Here is a 19,219-nt window from a genome sequence, read left to right on the forward strand (position 1 = left end):
AGACCGCCCAAAAATAATAATTTTTGAAATAATTTTTTTAAGCTCCCAGCAGGTGGTGTGTAGATCTAACTCGATCTAGCTAGCTATATATAATGCCCAAAAAGGCCAAATCAAGCAAGAAGGAGGCTCCTGTCGGCCTGAGCAAGGAGTCAGTGCAGAAAATAGGAGTTATTGCTGAGAAAACTGAAGAAGAAACATTTGAAGCATTGATTCATGACTTCGATATACAAGGTACGTCACTTTGTGGGTGCCAACTTCATACATGGTTATGTTTCAGCTGAAAAACTGAAAAAGCAGTTCATACGTTTGTTTCGGAATGATGTGAAGAAGATGCTGCAGTTTCTACCACAAAAGAGCAGCATACCAAAGGTATCCTGAGATCCACGTGTGTGTGTGTGTGTGTGTGTACGTGTCGTTGGTACTACTATACTATGATTCCACAGGAGATTCTGAATATGTCAGCATATGAATTCAAAGGTACTATTAACTTTGTTGTATTTGTGACCCCAATTGATTTACCTTGTTCAGATAGAGGAGGTTCCTTGGGAGCTGTCATGGAGTCACTGGTATCTGATCACTACGAATTCCTATACATTTTTAATTATTTACCCCTTTTCTATACAGAGACGTGAACAAGCTAGAGAGTCCACTGCACCACAACTACCCACTGACATTAACCCAACGCTCACTGAGGTACGATGCATTGGAACAATACTAGTCGTGTGTTGATATTAAATTTATTCTGCCCTCTCTAGAACACAAGCAGCACAAGTGAGGTTAACCCAAATTTTGTCACTCCAGCACTCAACACTCGCAGGTAAGCAGTCATTTGTCTAAAATATAAAATGTACTTGTGTGTGGGATATGCACCTTCCAGTAGAGCAGTCACTGCTGCAGTCACAGAGACGTCCAAGAGAAAGCCTAAAGCACTTGAAAAGTGAGTACATGTACATCATTCTGCTATCCATAATAAATATGTTGTTATTTTTCTACTCACTCAGTGTTGCTCTATCTGCACATGCTGCTGACTCAGGCTCTCCTTTGGATGAACATGTTTTCATGAAGGTAGCAAACTCTAATGATCTTTTTGTCTTACTCGCTGTGTATCACTCCTCACAGCTTCAAATTGGACAAGCAGTGGAGGATTTTGAGAGTCAGCTGCTGGAAGCAACAGTGAGAGTGTAGCATTGAGTACAGCTATTTTGATGACCATATCACAATCCGTTGTGCTTGTGTGAAATCTGTCTCATCCCCTACCTCAGACCTCCTTCCCTCAAAAATGGCGTTCCCAGCTGCAGAAGCAGATAAAACATACCAGGATGCAGTACAAGACTCAAATCGAGGGACAGTTTTTTCAAACCCCTGCTCTGTTTCGTTAGACCATTCTTATTGCCTTCCATTATATTTCTGTTGGTTGTGCAATTAATTATACTCCTATACATGTATTAAACATATTATTTTTATTAAAGTATCTCATGTTTATTACTAAGAATTTCATATCTCTAGCAGTTGTTAATCAGCGTTTAAATTTTTGAAGTGAAATGATATCATCACAGAATGTTGAATACTGTGCTAATTTATATAATATACAAGAAAACATTAATTTGTGCCGCTAAATATCGAAGTCTGTCCACGAGATCAGTAAATCCTAAAAACAAATATGGTTTGAAAATGATCATAAGACCTATAGCTACTGACAACCAGTTTTTAAACCTCTCCTTCTCCGATAGTCACGGTGAATGGGCTCCCTGACAAGTGCTGTCCATGCCACTGAACGCTGATGGTTGTTTCTCCAGGTTCTCGAATGTCGTACGAAACGTCGAACATGAAGTCTCCGTTATGCTTCACTGAGACGTACTCACACGGGATGTAGGCACCACAAACTCCCACTTCAAGCAAACCAGATCCACCGGCATTTGCACAGTCAACTTGGAACCCTCCAGGATTCTCCAAGCCAGAAATGATGCATTTCGAAGCATCGGGGGGAGGTCTTTCACACGGGACTTGAAATGGACTTCCTGGGACGTCTTCATCCGCAAACTTGATATCGATATTGTACACCCCAGGGCGTGGAGCAACGTATGTGCAGTGGAAAGTTCCGTCTCCATTGTCTGTGCACTCTACCGCAACCTCGGCCGGCCCGCTGATAGCTAGTCCGATATCCCCCACTCCAGCATTACTTGCATCAACCGTAAACTCGGCAGTCTCTTGTGGAGTGGATTTCTCGAGTCCTGGCCCGTAGGCACGTACTTCACTCGGCTTGGGCACACTGGCTCCAGGTGCTACATTGACTTTGAATGGGGAGTCTCCAGCTGGCTTTCCGTTGTAGTTTACCTTCACCTCGTACTCTCCAACGTCTTTGGGTTCGTATGCGCAGCTGTAGGTACCGTCTCCGTTATCAGTGACGGCCACAGGTACTGGTCCATTGGGTCCCTCGCAAGATGCTGTTACTCCTCCCACACCACCTGCCTCGGAGGTATCAACCACAAAGTCTGCCGATGGCATGTCTGAGTCCAATCCTTCCTTCTCCACACCAGGTCCATACACTTTGACCTGTGAAGAGAGGGAAGGGGTCATGTTACTATATATGCATTGTGTGTGTGAATTGCTGTAACTTAAAAGGGCCGGGGCTGATATATAATCACAATAGACACTTGTAGCACTATAAATAGGTGGTGTTAACTGTAAACACATCATTGTCTATCGTTAACTAGATGTTCTCTTCATCTGTTTGGCTATGAATGTTCTACTTACTGTAGACAACGTAGTACATGATTATAATACCTTTCCTGGGTCCCCCCTAGTCTTGATGGGTGCTCCTGGTTTGAGTTGGGCCTCGGGGAACTGGGAAAGGTAGGTCATCATGCTTAGCTCGTCAACGTGAGGGTTCACCATGTCCTCAGGCCCTAGCAACTGCAGGTGAAGTAACGTAATGGGTTAGTGACGTCAAGTATCAACATTGTCTAGATTATGTGATCAATACACTGGATATTGGCTAGCCTCACAAAATATGAATGGAATCAACAATGGACTTGGCAAAAGAGCTGCCCACATCAAAGCCCAAAATGCCCAAAATGCTCTTGGAAAATTTATAAGTGACAACCAGACTTGTAACTGGTTTGTAACTGTTTCCTATACAGTGTAGTTCACATGAACTACACACCACAGCAGCCTGACCAGAACAGCAACCTAACCAGAAGGCCACCTGTGACCCTCACCTGAGGTACATCCAACCAGTCTTCTCCTAGTTTCATGGCATGGGTGGCATTGTGGAGGGCATTGTTGGGATTCATAGCTTCGTGCTCAGGGCAAAGACCAGGTGCCATGGCGTCCACCAGTGCTCCCACCAGGGTGCCATCATTCCAGTCAGATGTGAAGTTGGTCACCTTCTTGTCAGGAAGCTTTTGCTGTGTGCATGAGAAGAGAGCGTCTTGTTAAATAAATGTAGCAGGAATCGATAGAGAATCCAACTCATCATGTTCACGTTTATGTAATTGTATCAACATTATTACTAAAAGTTTACTCAAGAGACTTCCTACTACAATATTTACTCGTATCAAATACATATGCAAGTGTATCAAGGTATATATATAGAATTACTAAAACTTGTTATGCATGCAGACTTCCTACTACAATAATCCTCCCCCACACTTTGAGTATATAGCTGTACACAACTCTCCCACACTACAAAGCGTGCAACTGTAACAGTAAGATGAAATACAAGTTGTGTAAGCCCCATGATCAGTAGCAAAGCAGCTAGATACTAAGCTGACCTCTGCTCTGCAGTCAATGAAATACCTCTTACCTGTAGCCAGTTGAGGAGGGCCTGCTTGGGAGTCATGCCATCTTTTTTCCCTGTCCCGTCATCCTCCAGACCAAATCCGATACTGATCTGATAATGCAGAATGAGTGTCCACACCAGCCCCAGAATCAGCTTGATGTTCCCATCCACAATGTCTCCACTGCCTGTGTGTGCATGTGCGTGTGCGTGTGATAGTCATCTAAGTACATACGCGAAACTCTTATCTCAAAAAATAGTAAGTTTTAACAACATTGCTACGTACAAAGAGTGTTAGCAATGCATCGACTCATCTCAGACAACAACAACAGCTTGTAGAACCATTCAAGCGAAGCCAGATAATTGTGTGGTTGGAGTTCAAATGTTGGGACAAATTGGTTTTGCACGCTAATCTATAGGATGCAGAATATTGCCTAATAAGGTGTTGTTATGACCAAAAGCAGAGTAGACCACATTACTTCATACGCTGCTAAGTACATTAGTACATTAGATACACTAGCTTAATCTCATATCTATATACTTAAAAGCAAAATGCACACTAGCAGACAAACACACAGTATTGTATGACATTGAACTTTTAGGGAAGTAACACAATAGACAGCTTAGGTTCAATTACGCTTTTAACCTAACATTGTTATTTGTGACCATTATCGACAATTAACAATTTATCATTCTGCAACTCACCAATATTCACCAGTCTAATCTTCTCCTTCTTGGTGATGAAGTCAAGAGCAGCCTCAATGTTCTCCATACGTTGGGCATGCACTCGCGGCTTCTTGTTGTACCGTCCCACCTTTCTCTGAGAGAGCATCTCCAGCAAGACAATCAGGTTGATGCCGGTCCCAAAGTCAGTGGCTAGGTCGTCAATCATAACTCCCTGTTTCTTTAGATGTTCATTGCACCACCTAGTAAGTTGTTGGTCAGCATGCAATGATCAAGACACATACATGAGACTAAGTAAACACCTTTTGCTATACATCATGCGTTCAAATACACAATATAGACTACCTAAAGTGAACTCTCCATAAGATATCTGCATGTATATGGTATGCACTTTCTTGAATCTCTTAGTACACTGACCTGGTGAAAGTCTTCTTTTGGATGCGTTTCCACTCTGCATCGATGGAGACCTCCGACATGATCATCTCATCTCCTTCCTTAGATCCCTGGTCCGCCCTGAGAGTAAACACAGAGAGTAAACACAAGCCGGTTATTTGTATGAATAGACTAAACACACAAACAACATACGACTGAGCTATGCTCTACAGCCAACATACACCTACATCAAATATTCAACAGTTTCGTCTAGTTCTCTCTGTACTGTACTGTACAGTCATATCATGCAGTACACTTACATTGTTGGATATAAAGATGTTGAGATCTAAGAAGAAACAACTACAATATAGTAACTAACCACAGCCACTAAATGACCTCTAGTGGCTCCAAGGCCATAGAAATATGAGATCAACAGGAAACCATTGCTAAGTGGCATGGAATGTGGTTGGTACTGCCTACTATACTCTATATAGAGCTATGTGCTAATCATTAAACACATTCTTGCATTCTTGGGGCAAGTATCTAGTTACTACATAGTTGCAACGTACCTATGCCTTGGTCTGCCTGCTGAGTGGCCCACATCAGATGAGCGACGAGAGGCTGCATAGTACAGTGTCATTGTGGTGTTGGAGAAGCAGCAGAAAACTCAAAAATAAAGTTATTGAGAGCAACCACGCCCATAAAAGGGGAGGGGCTGGATTGCAGCTTGCTTTTGCAAAAGATACACTTGTGTCTGCCATACAACAATAATTGACGGAGTTATTTGAGAATCATGATATATTATTTTATTATAACAGTGACTAAGAAAAAATGCCCTAACTACATGTAGACATGTGTTCAGTTGTATTTGAATTTGAAAGTGAACGGTCCACCTCCTCCAAACCCGCCAAATGGGTTATGTTGATGGTTCGGTGTCTGGTGGTCCAAGGGGTCCTCTCCATTGTCAAATTGTTGTCTCATCTCTGCACAGGGGGGGGGGGAAGATGGTTAACAATTTACTACTGTAATGCCATTCTCATAAACTCAACAGCTCAGAGCTATGCTATAATTATACAACTAAGTGTTGTATGTACATGTATGTACCAGGGTCAGAGAGGACTTCCTTGGCAGCTGCTAGGTCGAGGAACATCTTCTCTGCCATCTCCTCATCGTCACCTTCATAGCTGTCAGGGTGCCAATCCCTCGCCAGACGTCGGTATGCCTTCATTATCTCACCCTTTGTTGCCGTTCTGTGCAGAGGAACAATTGGCTGATAGGAAAATGGAGTGGTTACTAACAATGACCTAAACACTACAGTCACTTCTGTAAGCATTAGCTGACTTACCTACTCACTCCAAGAATCTTATAATAGTCTCTCTTTTGAGATTGTTTCAGCAACTTTTGAGCTCTGTTTAATCCATCGTCCACCTGCATGGAGAAGAAATCTTAAACACACAATACCGGTTAATAAGCGCACAGCAACTAATAGGCGCATACTGGTTAGCAGACCAAGAGCCTCGATACTTCACTAGTTGTGACTGCTGATATGACTATAGCCTCTTGCAGACAACGATCGAGCCAGCTAAAGTGCACATACATGCATCATTGAAACGTCATGGGCGTGGTTAATCTCAATAACCGGATAATAGGCGCATAGAGGTCTGCTCTTTCTTCTATAGGCGCATGCGCTTATTAACCAGATTATACGGTACATCAATCTACCATGGACATTCACAGGGCGTCTGTGAACATTAAAGGTTCGAAATCAGCTAACAGCTATATAGTGGTTCGCACAGATACTTCACAAAGACGTGGGGGTACCTTTTGAGGGTGATTCTCGACACCATTGGCTGTCTGGTAATCTTTGATGGCCTCCTCGTACATTTGGTTGTTGATGAAGAGCTCTGCCCTGTCACAAAGGGCGTCCACATTGTCAGACTCCAGTTCCAGTGCCAGTCCACACCACTCCTTGCCCACTTCCAGGTTGCCAATCTGTACAATGGCACAGCAATACGGCGGAGGGGTGACAACAGATCAACATAGTGTGTTTGCGTACTGGCTAGGCTTGTACAGTACATATAATTTGTGATGTTATATCTCTTGTGTGTTGAGTTTTACCTTTGAGTAGCAGTGACAGAGTTTGGATCTGATTCTTAGCAAGTAAGCATGAATTTTCTGAGTATCCTCAAATGAGCTTAGAATAGAGTGGTACTTCTCTGCAGCCTCATGATATCTGAGAAGAAAAGAGTTTAATTTGTTTAGCGTTTAGCAGAATCCAGGCTATAAAACTAGGCCCACACACCAGTGAGTACAAGCCCAACATACCAGTATATACCAGCAGAGGAAACACCCTACCTACAACCAAAATTTAATGTAGTGGTCGGTCAATAAGAAGCTACACAAGCAAGCAGCATAATAATAGCTGTACATCATAACGAGCTCCTATTATTACGAGTGGTTGTACAGTACTTGTGCTAAAGGCCAGCCTAGACGCACACCACCAACCTTCCATTGTCCAGAAGCTCCTGTGCAGACTTTAGTTTCTTGTCCAGCTTCTTCACTTTCTGCACAAGAGAGGCACACAATCACACTACACTGTGACACCAAGTAAGCTAGTAGTAACCTTATAGTGGGGGAAGCACTCTTTGTGATCAGGATCTAGCCTCAGGCACTCTCTGATCTCCCTGTAGGGACATGAGCACACGTGCACTATGAGAACAATACTGCTAACATGGATAATATCACTCAGCTATATAAACGTACAACACTATAGCATTGAAACATTGCAGGTTTTGACTACCAGGACATACCATGCATGCGCTGAGAACAGCTATATTCTAGTAAGGCCTGTACCTGAGTGAGTCCTCCTCCTCTCCCATCACAAAGTAGAGCATGCTGATTCGATAAAACGTGTCGGTGTTGTCGTGAACCAGCTTGGTCAGCATTCTAGAGGATAGCAGAAGCAATGAGTAACACTTTTACTGACACCTTCCGCAACAATGGAGGTTACACTAGAAGCTCAATAAATAATTACTTCATATCGCTGATGGCAGATAGAAATTGTCCTATGTTTTCGTTGCATTTTGATCTCATCTCTCGCAGGTGGCTATCCCATGGACATGTCTACACAGGGGGAAGGTGAGGTACGTGACACACAATGTGATATAGGTATTAACCTCAACAGCTTCATCCAGCATGTTTACGGCATGACTATAATCTTTCTTCTCAATCAGCAACTGGGCAGTCTGGACGTAACTTCTGATGGTAGGAATCAACTCAACCTATAAGTAGGGGAAACATCAAGAAGTTTAATAGCAGGTAACTAATACCGCAGCAACATTAAGCGTAACATACCTGAACTCCGGCATCCTCCTGCACACTACCGGAAGCAGATGCAGCCTGAGAACAAAGACAACCAATGCATAAAAGGCACACTACATATACACACAGCCACTCAGACCACACCGATAACTACATGTGACAGAGCCCTGAGGGTACACTAGTGGGTGTGTCTAACCAGTAGTCTGTAGTCTTCCTCGGCTCTGTCTAAGTCCCCCAGTCGCAAGTGGGTGCTGGCTCGCTGTAGACGTGCCTACAGGAACATGGTACATAAAATGAGAAGGAGGGAAACTTACACATCCTAAGGGACACATAAAAAGGGGTTACAATTAGCTAAGGAGTATTTTTAAGAACCAGACCAATATTCGTACAATCAATGACGTAAGCCTACACTATGTACCTGGTGAAAGCCTTTATTCAGCTCCACTGCTTTATCCAGGTCAGGAATGGCCTTCTTGGCTTGTCCAATGGCCAAATAGACAGCTGCTCGTTTGAAGTAGGTGAGATAGTTGGATGGATCGGCATCTATGGCAGGGGGCAGAGCAACGTGTGAGTTTGATGTGTTTGCATTTAGTCACGATAACAATGAATGTACACTTTCAGTTACGGGTGCTAAAGTACCTCTACTGGAATGAAATACAAGAGCCTTTACCTCTCAAGCAGGGATATGAGAGCACTTACCTACTGCTGCGGAATAATGAAAGAGTGCCTCTGAGAGCTGCCCTGCTTGCAAGTGCTTTTTCCCTAGCTGTAAATTATTATCAATTTCTGCCTGATCTCCTAACACACCTGTGGGGCCAGAAGGAATGTGGATTGATTGATCACTAGAGCTACTAGTACTAGAGCTTACCTTCTAACTGGATGTCCAGACTGAAGAAAATGACAGCCAGAGACTTCAGTATATGTACACAGCCTCCCTTCATTGCTTACATGCACGTACCGTACCCTAGCTAGCCTTGATCCTATATTACTGTACTCTTGAACCTCGACTCGCAAGCTAATCTCTCTCTCTGATCTTTTTTACATGTGTAGATGTAGTACTGAATCCAGCGTGGATTGTGGTGATTGGTTGCAATTATTGCTGATTCAGCAATGTTTGAAACATAAACACGCCTCCTTATTTTGTACTTTTGACCTTTTTGGCTTTTTGGCTTCAAGAACTTAACCAGGAACAAGACACATCATATCCATGACTACTACTAAAAGAAGGCCTTTCTGTCACCCTAGTCCAAATGAAGAGGTGTGGATAATCGTATATCATGGGAGATAAATTGAGCCACACAGTTTAATTAATTAAATTTTCCATCCCATTAGACGTACCTTCGTCAGTTAAAGCTAGAGGAGCGTCGCAAGGCCCGACTGCTCCAGGTGAGAGAGCAGGAGAAAAGACTAGCCCGACAACTTAGAGAGAAGGTGAAGACAAAGAGAAAGACGGAGAGAAAAGTCCTCCAGGAACATGTCAACACTGTACTAGCTGAGGCACATGAGGTGGAGCTGAGAGAATTGGAGGAAAAGTACCTATCCAGAGTGAACAGTGTGGGTCAGGGGCACAGGGACGCACAGCAAGTCAACGAGGTGAGTATCACCATGGTACATTAATTTTAGGTGATGATGATGATAATGTGATTTTTTTGTTTCAGGAGGAGAATCGACTGCAAGAGCTGAGGCTGTTATTGCAGGCCAAGCAGAGGTGAGTTTTTGTCCTGCTGTCATTGACAATTGACTGAGTTAGTTGTTTCTTCTCGTCAGGTGGCGTGCCCAAGACAGGCATGCTGCTGCCATGAAAGAGGTATGATTAATCTGTATTCACAAATTGGTATAAAGCATACTGTCAATTCATTGAGACTACTTTATGCAGCTGACTGATAACCAACTGAAGAAAAAGCAGTCTAGAGAGCAAGCTCTTCACTACAGGCAGCAGGCTCTTCAGGCAGAGAAGAGGAGGGCAAACCAACTGGCCACTACCAAATCTCCTACCAATAAGATGATTGTCATGGTGAGGACAACGCATAATGTACTCCTCTCAGCATTTACTTGTACTTGTACATGTAACTGACTAACTAATGTACATGTATCTGTACGTATCATTCGTGGCTGTAGGATTTTGCAGTTGATCGAGGTCGTCGTGTGCAGTTCAAGGAGGCTGACAGTTTCTCCAGCAGTTACTATCACATCCACAACCCTGTCGTACAGAGACTGGGAACCTCTGATGCAGCACAGGTCAGTGTAGCACCACTAGTTGTGTTGGCATTACTCATAGATTTAGTTCTGTTTTCACTCTCGGCTGATTGTATTTTTTTAGCCAAATGCTCAAAAGATGGCCGAGCTGCAAATGGAGCAAGACGACAAAACTAAACAAGTAAGTATGCTATAGCTCACCCTTTCAGTCACATGTACTGCCAGATCCTCACACATTACCACAGAGTGTGGCTGCCCTACAGCAGGAGCATGATGAGAAGGCCAGACTGAGGTACAAGCACGCCATGGCCAAAGTCAAACTGGAAAAGGTAAGTTCTGTCTCCTTGATTTAATTTTTTGACGACTCCAATGTACACACCCTCTCAGGAGAGAGCTCAAATGCTGGTTGAGTTAAAGAGCCTAGAAAGGGAAGACAGATCCACCAGGCAAAAATCCCTTGCTAAAATGCCTGTAAGTACCTCGTTACGATCGATTATGTACGATTATTTAGCCCAGTTTTTTTCTTTGAAACAGACAAACATGTTTCAGCCTACCCACCAAAGAATTGAAATGGCCTCTGAGCAGCAGAGAGAAATGGAGGGAGCTTTTGAGAGACTGTTTGTCCGACCACAACCACAACAAGGTGAGGCGATTCTCTCTGACTTTTGAGCTATACATATTTTTAATCCACTGTTAAAACATTCCGTTACAGGTGCTTCAGTATCACACAGCCTGGCAGATCATTCTACGCTCTCCTCCTTGCCAGATCTCTCCATAACTGATCAGAGTTCCACCACACACAGTGAACCTTTGCCAGAGGGAGATAACTACCTGCGGATTTTGACAGCTTCTCCCAAGGCCACTCCGGACAGTGGTGTACACATTAACAGTAGTGTACCGTCCACAGAGGAGTCAGTTCAGCCTCAGAGCACTCAGGAGTACGATGGTGGCATGACTGATGAGACTGAGAATGTTACTGGCAGGCACGATATACTACACACTCGAGATAGCATGACATCTTCATTAAGCTCCTCTAATGACGATTCCAGACCCCACCAACTCTCACAATCGAGACAAGCCTGGCCAGCTTCACAAGGGGCAGGCATTAACAGCAGTGAAGGTGTGTCTACCAGAGGAGCATCCACTCAGACCCATCGCCCCAAGCAGTACCTTGTCAGACCCAGCTTTGTTTTGGATAGGCCTGAGCTCACGGTGACAGACACGACTTCCTCTGATGACCAGAGCACAGGAGGAGGGGCCACTGGTGAGAGGAGGGGACCAGCAAAGAGTAGGAAAGGTGAGTGTATTAGATTAATACTAGTGTATATAGTGTCTACAGCATACATGTACCACTCAATGCTACTAATGAGTACTTCATTATAGGTTGACGCTCGACCCCCCTCCTAAATTTGTCAGTTATAGTACCTTAGAATGCACCAGATGCGATTTCAGACAGTCTATAAAAACACAAATGTTGTGGGAGGCATACCCTCAGACCTCCTGGATATCCGACTTGCCCCCCCCCCCCCTTGAAAAATATGCCTGCTAATGTGTGTGTGTGGTATTTCATTTACTGTACAATGTATGTATTATTGTGATCTCAAGAACCTCTCCACTTTCTGCCTACATGTACATTACTATGTTTAACTGTTTTGTCCAGGTGAGGGAATGAAGACACTCCTCTCAATGATTCAAGCCCAACATCAATCCTGGAATGATCGTCTCAAAAAAAGGGAAGAGCTCATCAAACCTCTCTCACAGTCAGAGGACGAGGGCACTGTGGACTCACTCTCAGTCTACTCACTCTCAACAAGGTAGCTCTTAATTTAATAATCTCCCATGCCAAATTCCCCTCATTTGTTTGTGCAGGGAGTCAACAGCGTCCCCCAGTGAACAAGTACAGCATCCAACTCAACAATCTGACCTTTCAACTAGCTCTAACCAACTCAGCATTTCTCAATATCAAGCATCTCTTGAAGCCTCAACACTTCCAATGGCTCCCCTATCCCCACCACCACACTCTCACGCCAAGGCTCCGCAATCTGACCTTTCAACTAGCTCTAACCAACTCAGCATTTCTCAATATCAAACATCTCTTGAAGCCTCAACACTTCCAATGGCTCCCCTATCCCCACCACCACACTCTCACGCCAAGGCTCCGCAATCTGACCTTTCAACTAGCCCTGACCAACTCAGCATTTCTCAATATCAAACATCTCTTGAAGCCTCAACACTTCCAATGGCTCCCCTACCCCCACCACCACACTCTCACGCCAAGGCTCCGCAATCTGACCTTTCAACTAGCCCTAACCAACTCAGCATTTCTCAATATCAAGCATCTCTCGAAGCCTCAACACTACCACCACACTCTCACGCCATCGCAACTCAGTCTGATATTTCAACTAGCTCTAACCAACTCAGCATTTCTCGATATCAAACATCTCTTGAAGCCTCAACACTTCCAATGGCTCCCCCATCCCCACCATCACACTCTCACGCCAAGGCTCCACAACCATCACACCTTCACACCAAGCCTCTCACAATACCTCACCCCCTAGCTCGACACACACAAAAGTACGAGTCAACTACAAACACGCAAGTCGAACCCACTTCTCCACAACCGCCCCCAACAGCAAATCCTTTTCAAGAATATGCCCACACTTTAATTGTCAATGAGAACATCCCAGAGACTGTATTGTCATCCAGCGCTGCACACAAACCATTGCTCTCAGTCAGTGTCGACTCTGAGGACAAGTTTGATAGCTGCCTGTCTTCACCACGTGTACAGCTGCCACTCTCAGCACCTCCTACAAGTGCAACACAATCCATGAATATTCACTCCACAAACACATACGAGGACTCGCCAAATATGCTCGAATCATCAAGTTTAGAATTCACTCCACTTCCTATGGACAACAGAGACGTCACTCTCCCACAACACTCTGATGACAATCCTGAACTCTCTATACTAACGCTGGACAGCACACAACTGAGCCTCACAGCCCCCTCTCCACTCGTCACACACACTACCACTCACCGAGAGCCTATCAACACAGTCTACGAGCCTCCCACACAGACGAGCCCTTTAATGGCTACCTCAACACAACCTGAACCTCACGAGAGTGCTGCTAAGGAGTTGAGTATTCTAGATACGATTGAAGAAACCGATACTGAGATGGTGAACAATTCCGACTCGTTTAGAGGAGATAGGATGCAAGATGAGCCACCACTGAGTATTACTGGTCTGGACAGCACTGATTACAGCCATCTAATAACCCCTGGCCTGGCTGAGACCACACATAGCCCTCAGCACACCTCTCCTGTGAATGAGCAGTCAATCCAAGCCCCCACAACTCAAAGTACATGTATTATGAGGAAATACAATTCTCCTACTACTGAAACTATGACTGCCATGCCGTATTCACCAACTGTACGCTCTGGACTCGGTCTACAAGAAGCTTTTATGGAAAAAGATGATTCTTCTCCCACTGAAACTACAACTGCTGTGCTGTATTCACCAACTGTACATTCTGAACTCAGTCTACAAGAAGCTTTTAGGAGAAAATTTGATACTCCCACTTCTGAAACTACGAATGCTGTGGTCAATACACCAACTGCACACTCTGGACTCAGTCTACAAGAAGCTTTCCTACGTAGAAAGAAAGAATTTGTCAAGAAATCGCAACGAAGACTTAAACAAATCAAGGCCACCATTGAAAAGCAGAAAGCTCAACAAACATCAACTTCGAAACCGACTTCTGGTCACAAGCACAGCACTGGTGATACATATACGTCAAAAGAGTCTACTTCCAAATCCTTATTTGGTAGTCTCCAGAGACAGGAACTGGAATCTGGAGTAGAGAACCGGCGACGTGTGGTGACCTTCTCAAGCCCTTTACTTCAGAACCCTGATAGTACTGGGACTTTCAAACCACCAGTCAGACATAGAGGTACATGCGTGTGTACATATAATTATGTACATGTATATACTTTGTACAGGTACATTGAAACGGCTAGCTATAGTGTGTTTGTGTCATTGGAACAGCCTTGTGTGTTTGCTGCAGTTCCTATCCATTCACCAAGTATTGTTCCTACAGGCCAACCTACTGACTGGATGTCCTCTCATGATAGGGAGCGGATAAAAAAGACGGAAATGAGAGAGAGAAACAAAAGGTACATGTGCAGTACTGTACACAGTCACCTACATGCATGTTCCTGGTGGTGGTGGTGTCTTTATTGGCCATTAATTTTATGCTTACGACTTTTTTCATGGCAACATTGGCGTTTGTTTGTTGTTAGGTTTTATTATAAGCTGCCTGAAGTGCGTAAGAGGATGGAAGAGGAAACAAGGAAGCAAGTATACAGTGTCAACAGGGACAAGGCCCGGAGCTATCAAGAGGTGGGTGGAAGGGTCATTACCATGATACCATCTGGATCCCTTCTAATTAAAGAATACATTTTATGCTCAAGGTTTTGCGTAGGGGTCTAGTATACATGTAGTATGCTTTTTACAGGCATCATGTGACTTCATAACGCAGTAAAATTAATTATACCAGTATAATAATGTACAAGGTTGACACAATTTCTTTCTTGCAGAAAATTCGTTCTAAAATGAAGAGTCAAAGAGCAGTAGCAGGGAAGACACAGCCAAAAGTAGTAACAGATACATGTAGCACAAAAACAAAGACTAAACCACCATTTAAGTGACATTTTTAGAAATCTAAATAATTATTGTTTTTGACATCTAGCTACTACAAAAGGACAAGTGTTTGTGACTATTATAAAAGTTTACATTGACAGAGAGTGATCAATTAACGTATAGATTTAATAGAAATTGCATGTAACAAAATTGTGAGCCTATCAATAACAGCAGCCATTACAGGCCGTTTCTTCGGTGTGAGATCCAGACATTCTTTGACAAGAGCGTTCATATCCGACCATCGAATGCTCTCGATTAAGAAACTCAGTGAGATCTCCATAGGTAGACTTCCTGTGCATGCCTCAACCAGAATAAGGCCGTAGCAGAAGATGTCTTTTTCCAGAGTGAGCACACTCGAATCCTGATAATCACTGGGAGTGATACTCTCCTTCCGCTTTTGGTTTCGTGCTGGAGGTGACATGGATTTCTCAGAAAAGGAACGTGATCTGTCCCTTCGACCGGGAGAAAAGGCTCGCTCGGCGGAGGGGTCCGAAGCTATCAGCTGTCTAAAGAATTTGGCTGTCATGAAGTCAGAGAGCTTTGCCTTCCATTTGTTCCCCTTTCCTTGCTCGACTAACACACTAGTACACGTGAGATCTCCGTGTACGATGGGATCGGGTTTGGTTGAGTGCAGAAACTGTAAGCCCTTAGCAACGTCCAGTGCGATCTCTGTGACTTGGTTGTACGATAGTTGATTCTTTTCGGCAAGGACTCTCAGGTTTGCGTACATCAACTCGGTGAGTATGATCGGCTCACCCTCCAGTATGGCTCCATAAAATGGCAGAAGGTTTGGGTGATGATGCATTTTGGCCGCCAGGTCCATACACTCTATGAAAATCTTTCGGTTTTCTTCGGAGAATATGGGGTTAGTCAAACACTTTGCAGCAATTCTCTCTCCTCGGAAACGAGCCACACGCACCACCGCCCACTTGCCTCGACCGATTTCTGTGGGTGTTATGTCGACATCTTGTGGAGGCACGACCCAGAAGGGCACGTCCTTATTCAGAGAGGCCATAGAGGCAAAGATCTCTTGATCTCCCATTGAAGGAGTGACACTGCGACTGTGACGAATGGAGAGGGTCTCCAACTTTCGGATCATGTCTTTGGCCAATGACTCAGCTCGTATAGACCTGCAGTAGTAGTAAAAAAAAAAAGTGAGCAACTATAACATGTTTGTTCTATGACAGTACATTGTATAGGAAGCTTACAACAGTACACACACATTCTCACCTGTAATGAGTAAACAGGACCATCTCCTTCATTCTGCGTATGGGCTGTCCCATCTGGGTGTGGTTCACCGAGTCTAGCACCACCCACTCCGTGATTGTATAGCCTTGGTCAGCAAAGCCAGGCTCCAGTGTAGACAGGGGCTCAATATGACCTGTGGCAAACAAACAAGTACACCAAATGATTTCAATGCACAAAAAGATCAAGTAGCATTTATGTACCTCCTACACATTTTTTCAAATATCTCTCTCTCTTATACCACACACACACCATATCCTCACCCACTTCCACCAGGATGGTGTCAGACAGTTTTTCCCAGGACTCTCCATCGTCAGTCTCATCAGGAGAAGAGGGACAGCCCCCAAAGATGACCAGTCGCTTCAGGTTCTCACTGAAGGAGAAGCAGCTCACAGTATGCCAAAGCCTAGCCCCCCCTCCTGCTGAGCTGGCAACTCCTGGGAGCTACACAAGAAACAAAATATCTGTTCACACAAAATAGAACATAAGAATGAATGGTACACTAACTACTATACGTGTACAGTAGACATTCCATTCATACAAGGAATGCAAACACATAACTGCGTACTCACTTCCGTCCACGAGCCTGAGGTGACATCCAGTACCCAGGCATCGTAGAGCAGTTGATTTTGCTTGTCCCATCCCCCAGTCATGAGCACTTGAGGGTGTGGCCCTCCAGACAAGACGCAGGAGGCATGTCCATCCCTCCCCTTAGGCCAGGCAATGTTGATGGAGCACAAAGACCCAGTCTCACTGCCAAGTCTAATCCAGTGCTGTGGGAGAAAGACGATGAAGTGCATAATGATTTAAGATAGTAAACATCTCACATTTCTCAGTGGCACATACTGATTTCTAACAAGGAATGTATAATAATATTATTATACATTCCTTGTTAGAAATTAGTAGCTATTTAGCTACTATGATACCATTATACGAGTTATCCATGCAGGTAAAGGTATACTGTCCTTACCCATGATTCCATGTCGAGCGTATATGCATCAGAGGTGGTACCCGTCTCCGGCTGGAACCCTCCAAACACGACAGCTCGATGGTCATCCACTTTTGTAAAGGAGAAGTCCACACAAGGAGGGGGGCACTCACCGGACACAGTTGGACTGCTCCACTTATCTGGAGGAGGGAAACATAGAATGGTATTACTACCATGTAATTAATGAAACTAATGAATGAATGAATCATTAGTTTGCACACTAAGGGCTACTAACTCACTTTCGTTGACATCAAAAACTTTCACGTCATTGGTCATTGCTTTCATTTCGTCCTCGTCTGATTCGTCATCGTCTCCTTTTCTTTGCTCTCCTCCACTTGCGCTGTCCTTGAGTACCGTTATACTGTCATCATCACCCCCCTCGCTACTCACACTAGCTCCACCTTTCTCACTCCCTCCACCACTCTCAGAGTCTTTGTTCGTCTTGAACCGCACACCCTTAACTTGTTGTCCACTCACAGGAACGCCATACCCACCGAACAAGATCAACTTGTTGTCGCCATAGGATACAAGACCACACCCACTCATCTTCATGGGTGTTTCGGGAGAGGGAGTCACTTGAAGCTCCTCCCACTTCATTGTACACACATCAAGTGAGTGCAGAGAGCCGTGATTGGTCAGTCCATCCCAACCCCCATACACAAATATCTTGTTACCTGCGGGAGAGTTGGCACCCATGGTTAAGTGGCTATAAAGGATATAGGCTTAGCACACAGGTACAATAACAACCTTCACTATCATGTAGATTACAAAACAATATCCAGCCCAAACTACACAGTGTATGGCATAGCAAAGTCTATTATCGAGTTACTAACCAAAGATGATACTGATACTACTCACCTATGTTAGTGTAGGCACAGTTGTAGAGCCCATTAGGGGGTGTACCAGAGGTTGACCTTTGCTCCCACAGCTCTGACTGGAAGTCAAACACCTCTACAAATGATGCAAGCTGAAAGAGGAAAAATATATATAGTGCAATGCGAATTGTAACAAAATCCACGCAGAGAATGTACTGTTATCACAAGGTGTTATAGTGTAGAAAGGGAACAACCGTCTAAGTTACATTAATGGTTAGCTTTGCTTTCTATGATTTTACTCCAGCCTAGGGTGTGTATTCAGTTGTGGCTATAAATTATGTATGCAATGTAATGCAGGACGTGACATATGAGATTACAACTGAGGCGAATATGAAGCACACATTAACTTTCACTAACTTTTTTCTGACTGTCTTCAGAGAAGTTTTCAATTCGTCCTCCCCACAAGTACATCTTGTCTCCGATAGCCACTGAGACATGGCCCCATCTTGGTAGCGGCTCATACTTTTCCTGACCACCTTCCATTGTCAAACTAGAGCTGTAACCTATAGGCGGTGCTGGTATGCTAATTATCAGTAAACTTACCAACATGCTAGCATTACAGTATTAGTTCTCATCATGTTTTTAATGGAATGGCAATTGAAACAGTGAAAAAATGTCATGAGCTTGTGATCACTTTAATTTCCATAAGATGCAATGTGCACTGTCAGACTGTGAGATGATGCTCACTACAGCTAGCTAGCTTGTAGGCTATGCATAGAGCATAGATACATTTCATTGTTTAATTCTGCATGGCTAGTAATAGATGCTATAAAGCACTGCATGCAAGTAAGTGATGTCACACAACCAGTAGCTAGTAAACAAGACTAAATGCAGCTTGCTTGCTGAGTACTTGAGTGATTTATAGTAGTAATCATTGTATCAAGGGTACATATACAAATCCATACTCACCAATTTGCTTATAGTTGGTGCTCCATGATGATACACTTGCTTGACTGAACCTCTTTTTGCCTGCAATGGTGCTTTTTGTGTAATCAACTAGGGGCGTGGCACTAAATAAATGTTGTGTTCACAATAGAGTAATTCCGCATTATTATCACATG

At 43.9% G+C, this 19,219-nt stretch overlaps 5 protein-coding genes across 7 annotated transcripts; 2 read left to right on the top strand and 3 right to left on the bottom strand.

The window, feature by feature from the left end:
- On the top strand, nucleotides 1–1,497 carry LOC135341522 (uncharacterized). Of its 2 annotated transcripts, none has more exons than XM_064538103.1 (10): nucleotides 1–231; nucleotides 278–369; nucleotides 444–477; nucleotides 529–566; nucleotides 625–693; nucleotides 756–817; nucleotides 878–937; nucleotides 1,002–1,065; nucleotides 1,120–1,173; nucleotides 1,263–1,497. In XM_064538103.1, exons 1-10 carry the CDS (start codon nucleotides 93–95, stop codon nucleotides 1,377–1,379), a joined length of 729 nt encoding a protein of 242 aa, XP_064394173.1. In that variant the 5' UTR covers nucleotides 1–92; the 3' UTR covers nucleotides 1,380–1,497. The 2 variants fall into 2 exon arrangements, with proteins under 2 accessions (XP_064394173.1, XP_064394174.1); XM_064538104.1 differs by having other exon boundaries at nucleotides 881–937.
- Nucleotides 1,498–1,522: 25 nt separating this feature from the next.
- On the bottom strand, nucleotides 1,523–5,560 carry LOC135341497 (filamin-C-like). Of its 2 annotated transcripts, none has more exons than XM_064538075.1 (7): nucleotides 5,404–5,560; nucleotides 4,880–4,975; nucleotides 4,484–4,704; nucleotides 3,806–3,966; nucleotides 3,219–3,407; nucleotides 2,785–2,913; nucleotides 1,523–2,553 (listed from the first exon to the last, which is right to left on the bottom strand). In XM_064538075.1, exons 1-7 carry the CDS (start codon nucleotides 5,472–5,474, stop codon nucleotides 1,708–1,710), a joined length of 1,713 nt encoding a protein of 570 aa, XP_064394145.1. In that variant the 5' UTR covers nucleotides 5,475–5,560; the 3' UTR covers nucleotides 1,523–1,707. The 2 variants fall into 2 exon arrangements, with proteins under 2 accessions (XP_064394145.1, XP_064394146.1); XM_064538076.1 differs by lacking the exon at nucleotides 5,404–5,560 and adding an exon at nucleotides 5,155–5,310.
- A 54-nt stretch (nucleotides 5,561–5,614) lies between these two features.
- Nucleotides 5,615–9,164, bottom strand: LOC135341505 (dnaJ homolog subfamily C member 3-like). Its single transcript, XM_064538085.1, has 15 exons — nucleotides 9,024–9,164; nucleotides 8,855–8,962; nucleotides 8,574–8,698; nucleotides 8,352–8,426; nucleotides 8,189–8,233; nucleotides 8,011–8,115; nucleotides 7,869–7,957; nucleotides 7,688–7,780; nucleotides 7,458–7,518; nucleotides 7,340–7,398; nucleotides 6,953–7,067; nucleotides 6,656–6,826; nucleotides 6,180–6,262; nucleotides 5,939–6,084; nucleotides 5,615–5,817 (listed from the first exon to the last, which is right to left on the bottom strand). The coding sequence occupies exons 1-15, from the start codon at nucleotides 9,094–9,096 to the stop codon at nucleotides 5,693–5,695; spliced, it is 1,473 nt and encodes a 490-aa protein (XP_064394155.1). The 5' UTR covers nucleotides 9,097–9,164; the 3' UTR covers nucleotides 5,615–5,692.
- Nucleotides 9,165–9,225: 61 nt separating this feature from the next.
- LOC135341477 (centrosomal protein of 295 kDa-like) lies at nucleotides 9,226–15,150 on the top strand. Its single transcript, XM_064538048.1, has 16 exons — nucleotides 9,226–9,413; nucleotides 9,488–9,748; nucleotides 9,814–9,863; nucleotides 9,923–9,962; nucleotides 10,032–10,169; nucleotides 10,274–10,393; nucleotides 10,476–10,532; nucleotides 10,597–10,680; nucleotides 10,739–10,822; nucleotides 10,886–10,994; nucleotides 11,064–11,648; nucleotides 12,012–12,165; nucleotides 12,221–14,301; nucleotides 14,449–14,524; nucleotides 14,651–14,750; nucleotides 14,948–15,150. Exons 1-16 carry the CDS (start codon nucleotides 9,363–9,365, stop codon nucleotides 15,056–15,058), a joined length of 4,101 nt encoding a protein of 1,366 aa, XP_064394118.1. The 5' UTR covers nucleotides 9,226–9,362; the 3' UTR covers nucleotides 15,059–15,150.
- LOC135341484 (uncharacterized) lies at nucleotides 14,920–19,203 on the bottom strand. Its single transcript, XM_064538056.1, has 9 exons — nucleotides 19,068–19,203; nucleotides 18,516–18,661; nucleotides 18,142–18,250; nucleotides 17,523–17,957; nucleotides 17,266–17,423; nucleotides 16,868–17,068; nucleotides 16,559–16,739; nucleotides 16,281–16,431; nucleotides 14,920–16,180 (listed from the first exon to the last, which is right to left on the bottom strand). The coding sequence occupies exons 2-9, from the start codon at nucleotides 18,639–18,641 to the stop codon at nucleotides 15,163–15,165; spliced, it is 2,379 nt and encodes a 792-aa protein (XP_064394126.1). The 5' UTR covers nucleotides 18,642–18,661; nucleotides 19,068–19,203; the 3' UTR covers nucleotides 14,920–15,162.
- Between the last annotated feature and the right edge of the window lie 16 nt (nucleotides 19,204–19,219).

Source organism: Halichondria panicea, chromosome 9 (genome assembly GCF_963675165.1).
Source record: "Halichondria panicea chromosome 9, odHalPani1.1, whole genome shotgun sequence".
In the NCBI taxonomy this organism is placed as follows: Eukaryota; Metazoa; Porifera; class Demospongiae; order Suberitida; family Halichondriidae; genus Halichondria; species Halichondria panicea.

Bases quoted from the DNA above. Each gene is read 5' to 3' on its own strand.
- LOC135341477 (XM_064538048.1), top strand. From the start codon at position 9,363: ATGACTACTACTAAAAGAAGGCCTTTCTGTCACCCTAGTCCAAATGAA. The intron at 10,681-10,738 runs GTAAGTTCTGTC...ACACCCTCTCAG, and splicing joins CCAAAGTCAAACTGGAAAAG to GAGAGAGCTCAAATGCTGGT. The intron at 14,525-14,650 runs GTACATGTGCAG...GTTTGTTGTTAG, and splicing joins ATGAGAGAGAGAAACAAAAG to GTTTTATTATAAGCTGCCTG.
- LOC135341497 (XM_064538075.1), bottom strand. From the start codon at position 5,474: ATGACACTGTACTATGCAGCCTCTCGTCGCTCATCTGATGTGGGCCAC. The intron at 3,408-3,805 runs GTAAGAGGTATT...TCATGCACACAG, and splicing joins CCCTCCTCAACTGGCTACAG to CAAAAGCTTCCTGACAAGAA. The intron at 2,914-3,218 runs GTGAGGGTCACA...CTTCACCTGCAG, and splicing joins ACTGGTTGGATGTACCTCAG to TTGCTAGGGCCTGAGGACAT.
- LOC135341505 (XM_064538085.1), bottom strand. From the start codon at position 9,096: ATGAAGGGAGGCTGTGTACATATACTGAAGTCTCTGGCTGTCATTTTC. The intron at 7,958-8,010 runs GTTAATACCTAT...CCCCCTGTGTAG, and splicing joins TGCTGGATGAAGCTGTTGAG to ACATGTCCATGGGATAGCCA. The intron at 7,399-7,457 runs GTTACTACTAGC...TCTCTTGTGCAG, and splicing joins AGTGCTTCCCCCACTATAAG to AAAGTGAAGAAGCTGGACAA.
- LOC135341484 (XM_064538056.1), bottom strand. From the start codon at position 18,641: ATGGAAGGTGGTCAGGAAAAGTATGAGCCGCTACCAAGATGGGGCCAT. The intron at 18,251-18,515 runs GTTAGTGAAAGT...TTCCTCTTTCAG, and splicing joins CTGAAGACAGTCAGAAAAAA to CTTGCATCATTTGTAGAGGT. The intron at 17,958-18,141 runs GTGAGTAGTATC...ACTCTCCCGCAG, and splicing joins CTGTGCCTACACTAACATAG to GTAACAAGATATTTGTGTAT.
- LOC135341522 (XM_064538103.1), top strand. From the start codon at position 93: ATGCCCAAAAAGGCCAAATCAAGCAAGAAGGAGGCTCCTGTCGGCCTG. The intron at 232-277 runs GTACGTCACTTT...GTTATGTTTCAG, and splicing joins TCATGACTTCGATATACAAG to CTGAAAAACTGAAAAAGCAG. The intron at 478-528 runs GTACTATTAACT...TACCTTGTTCAG, and splicing joins GTCAGCATATGAATTCAAAG to ATAGAGGAGGTTCCTTGGGA.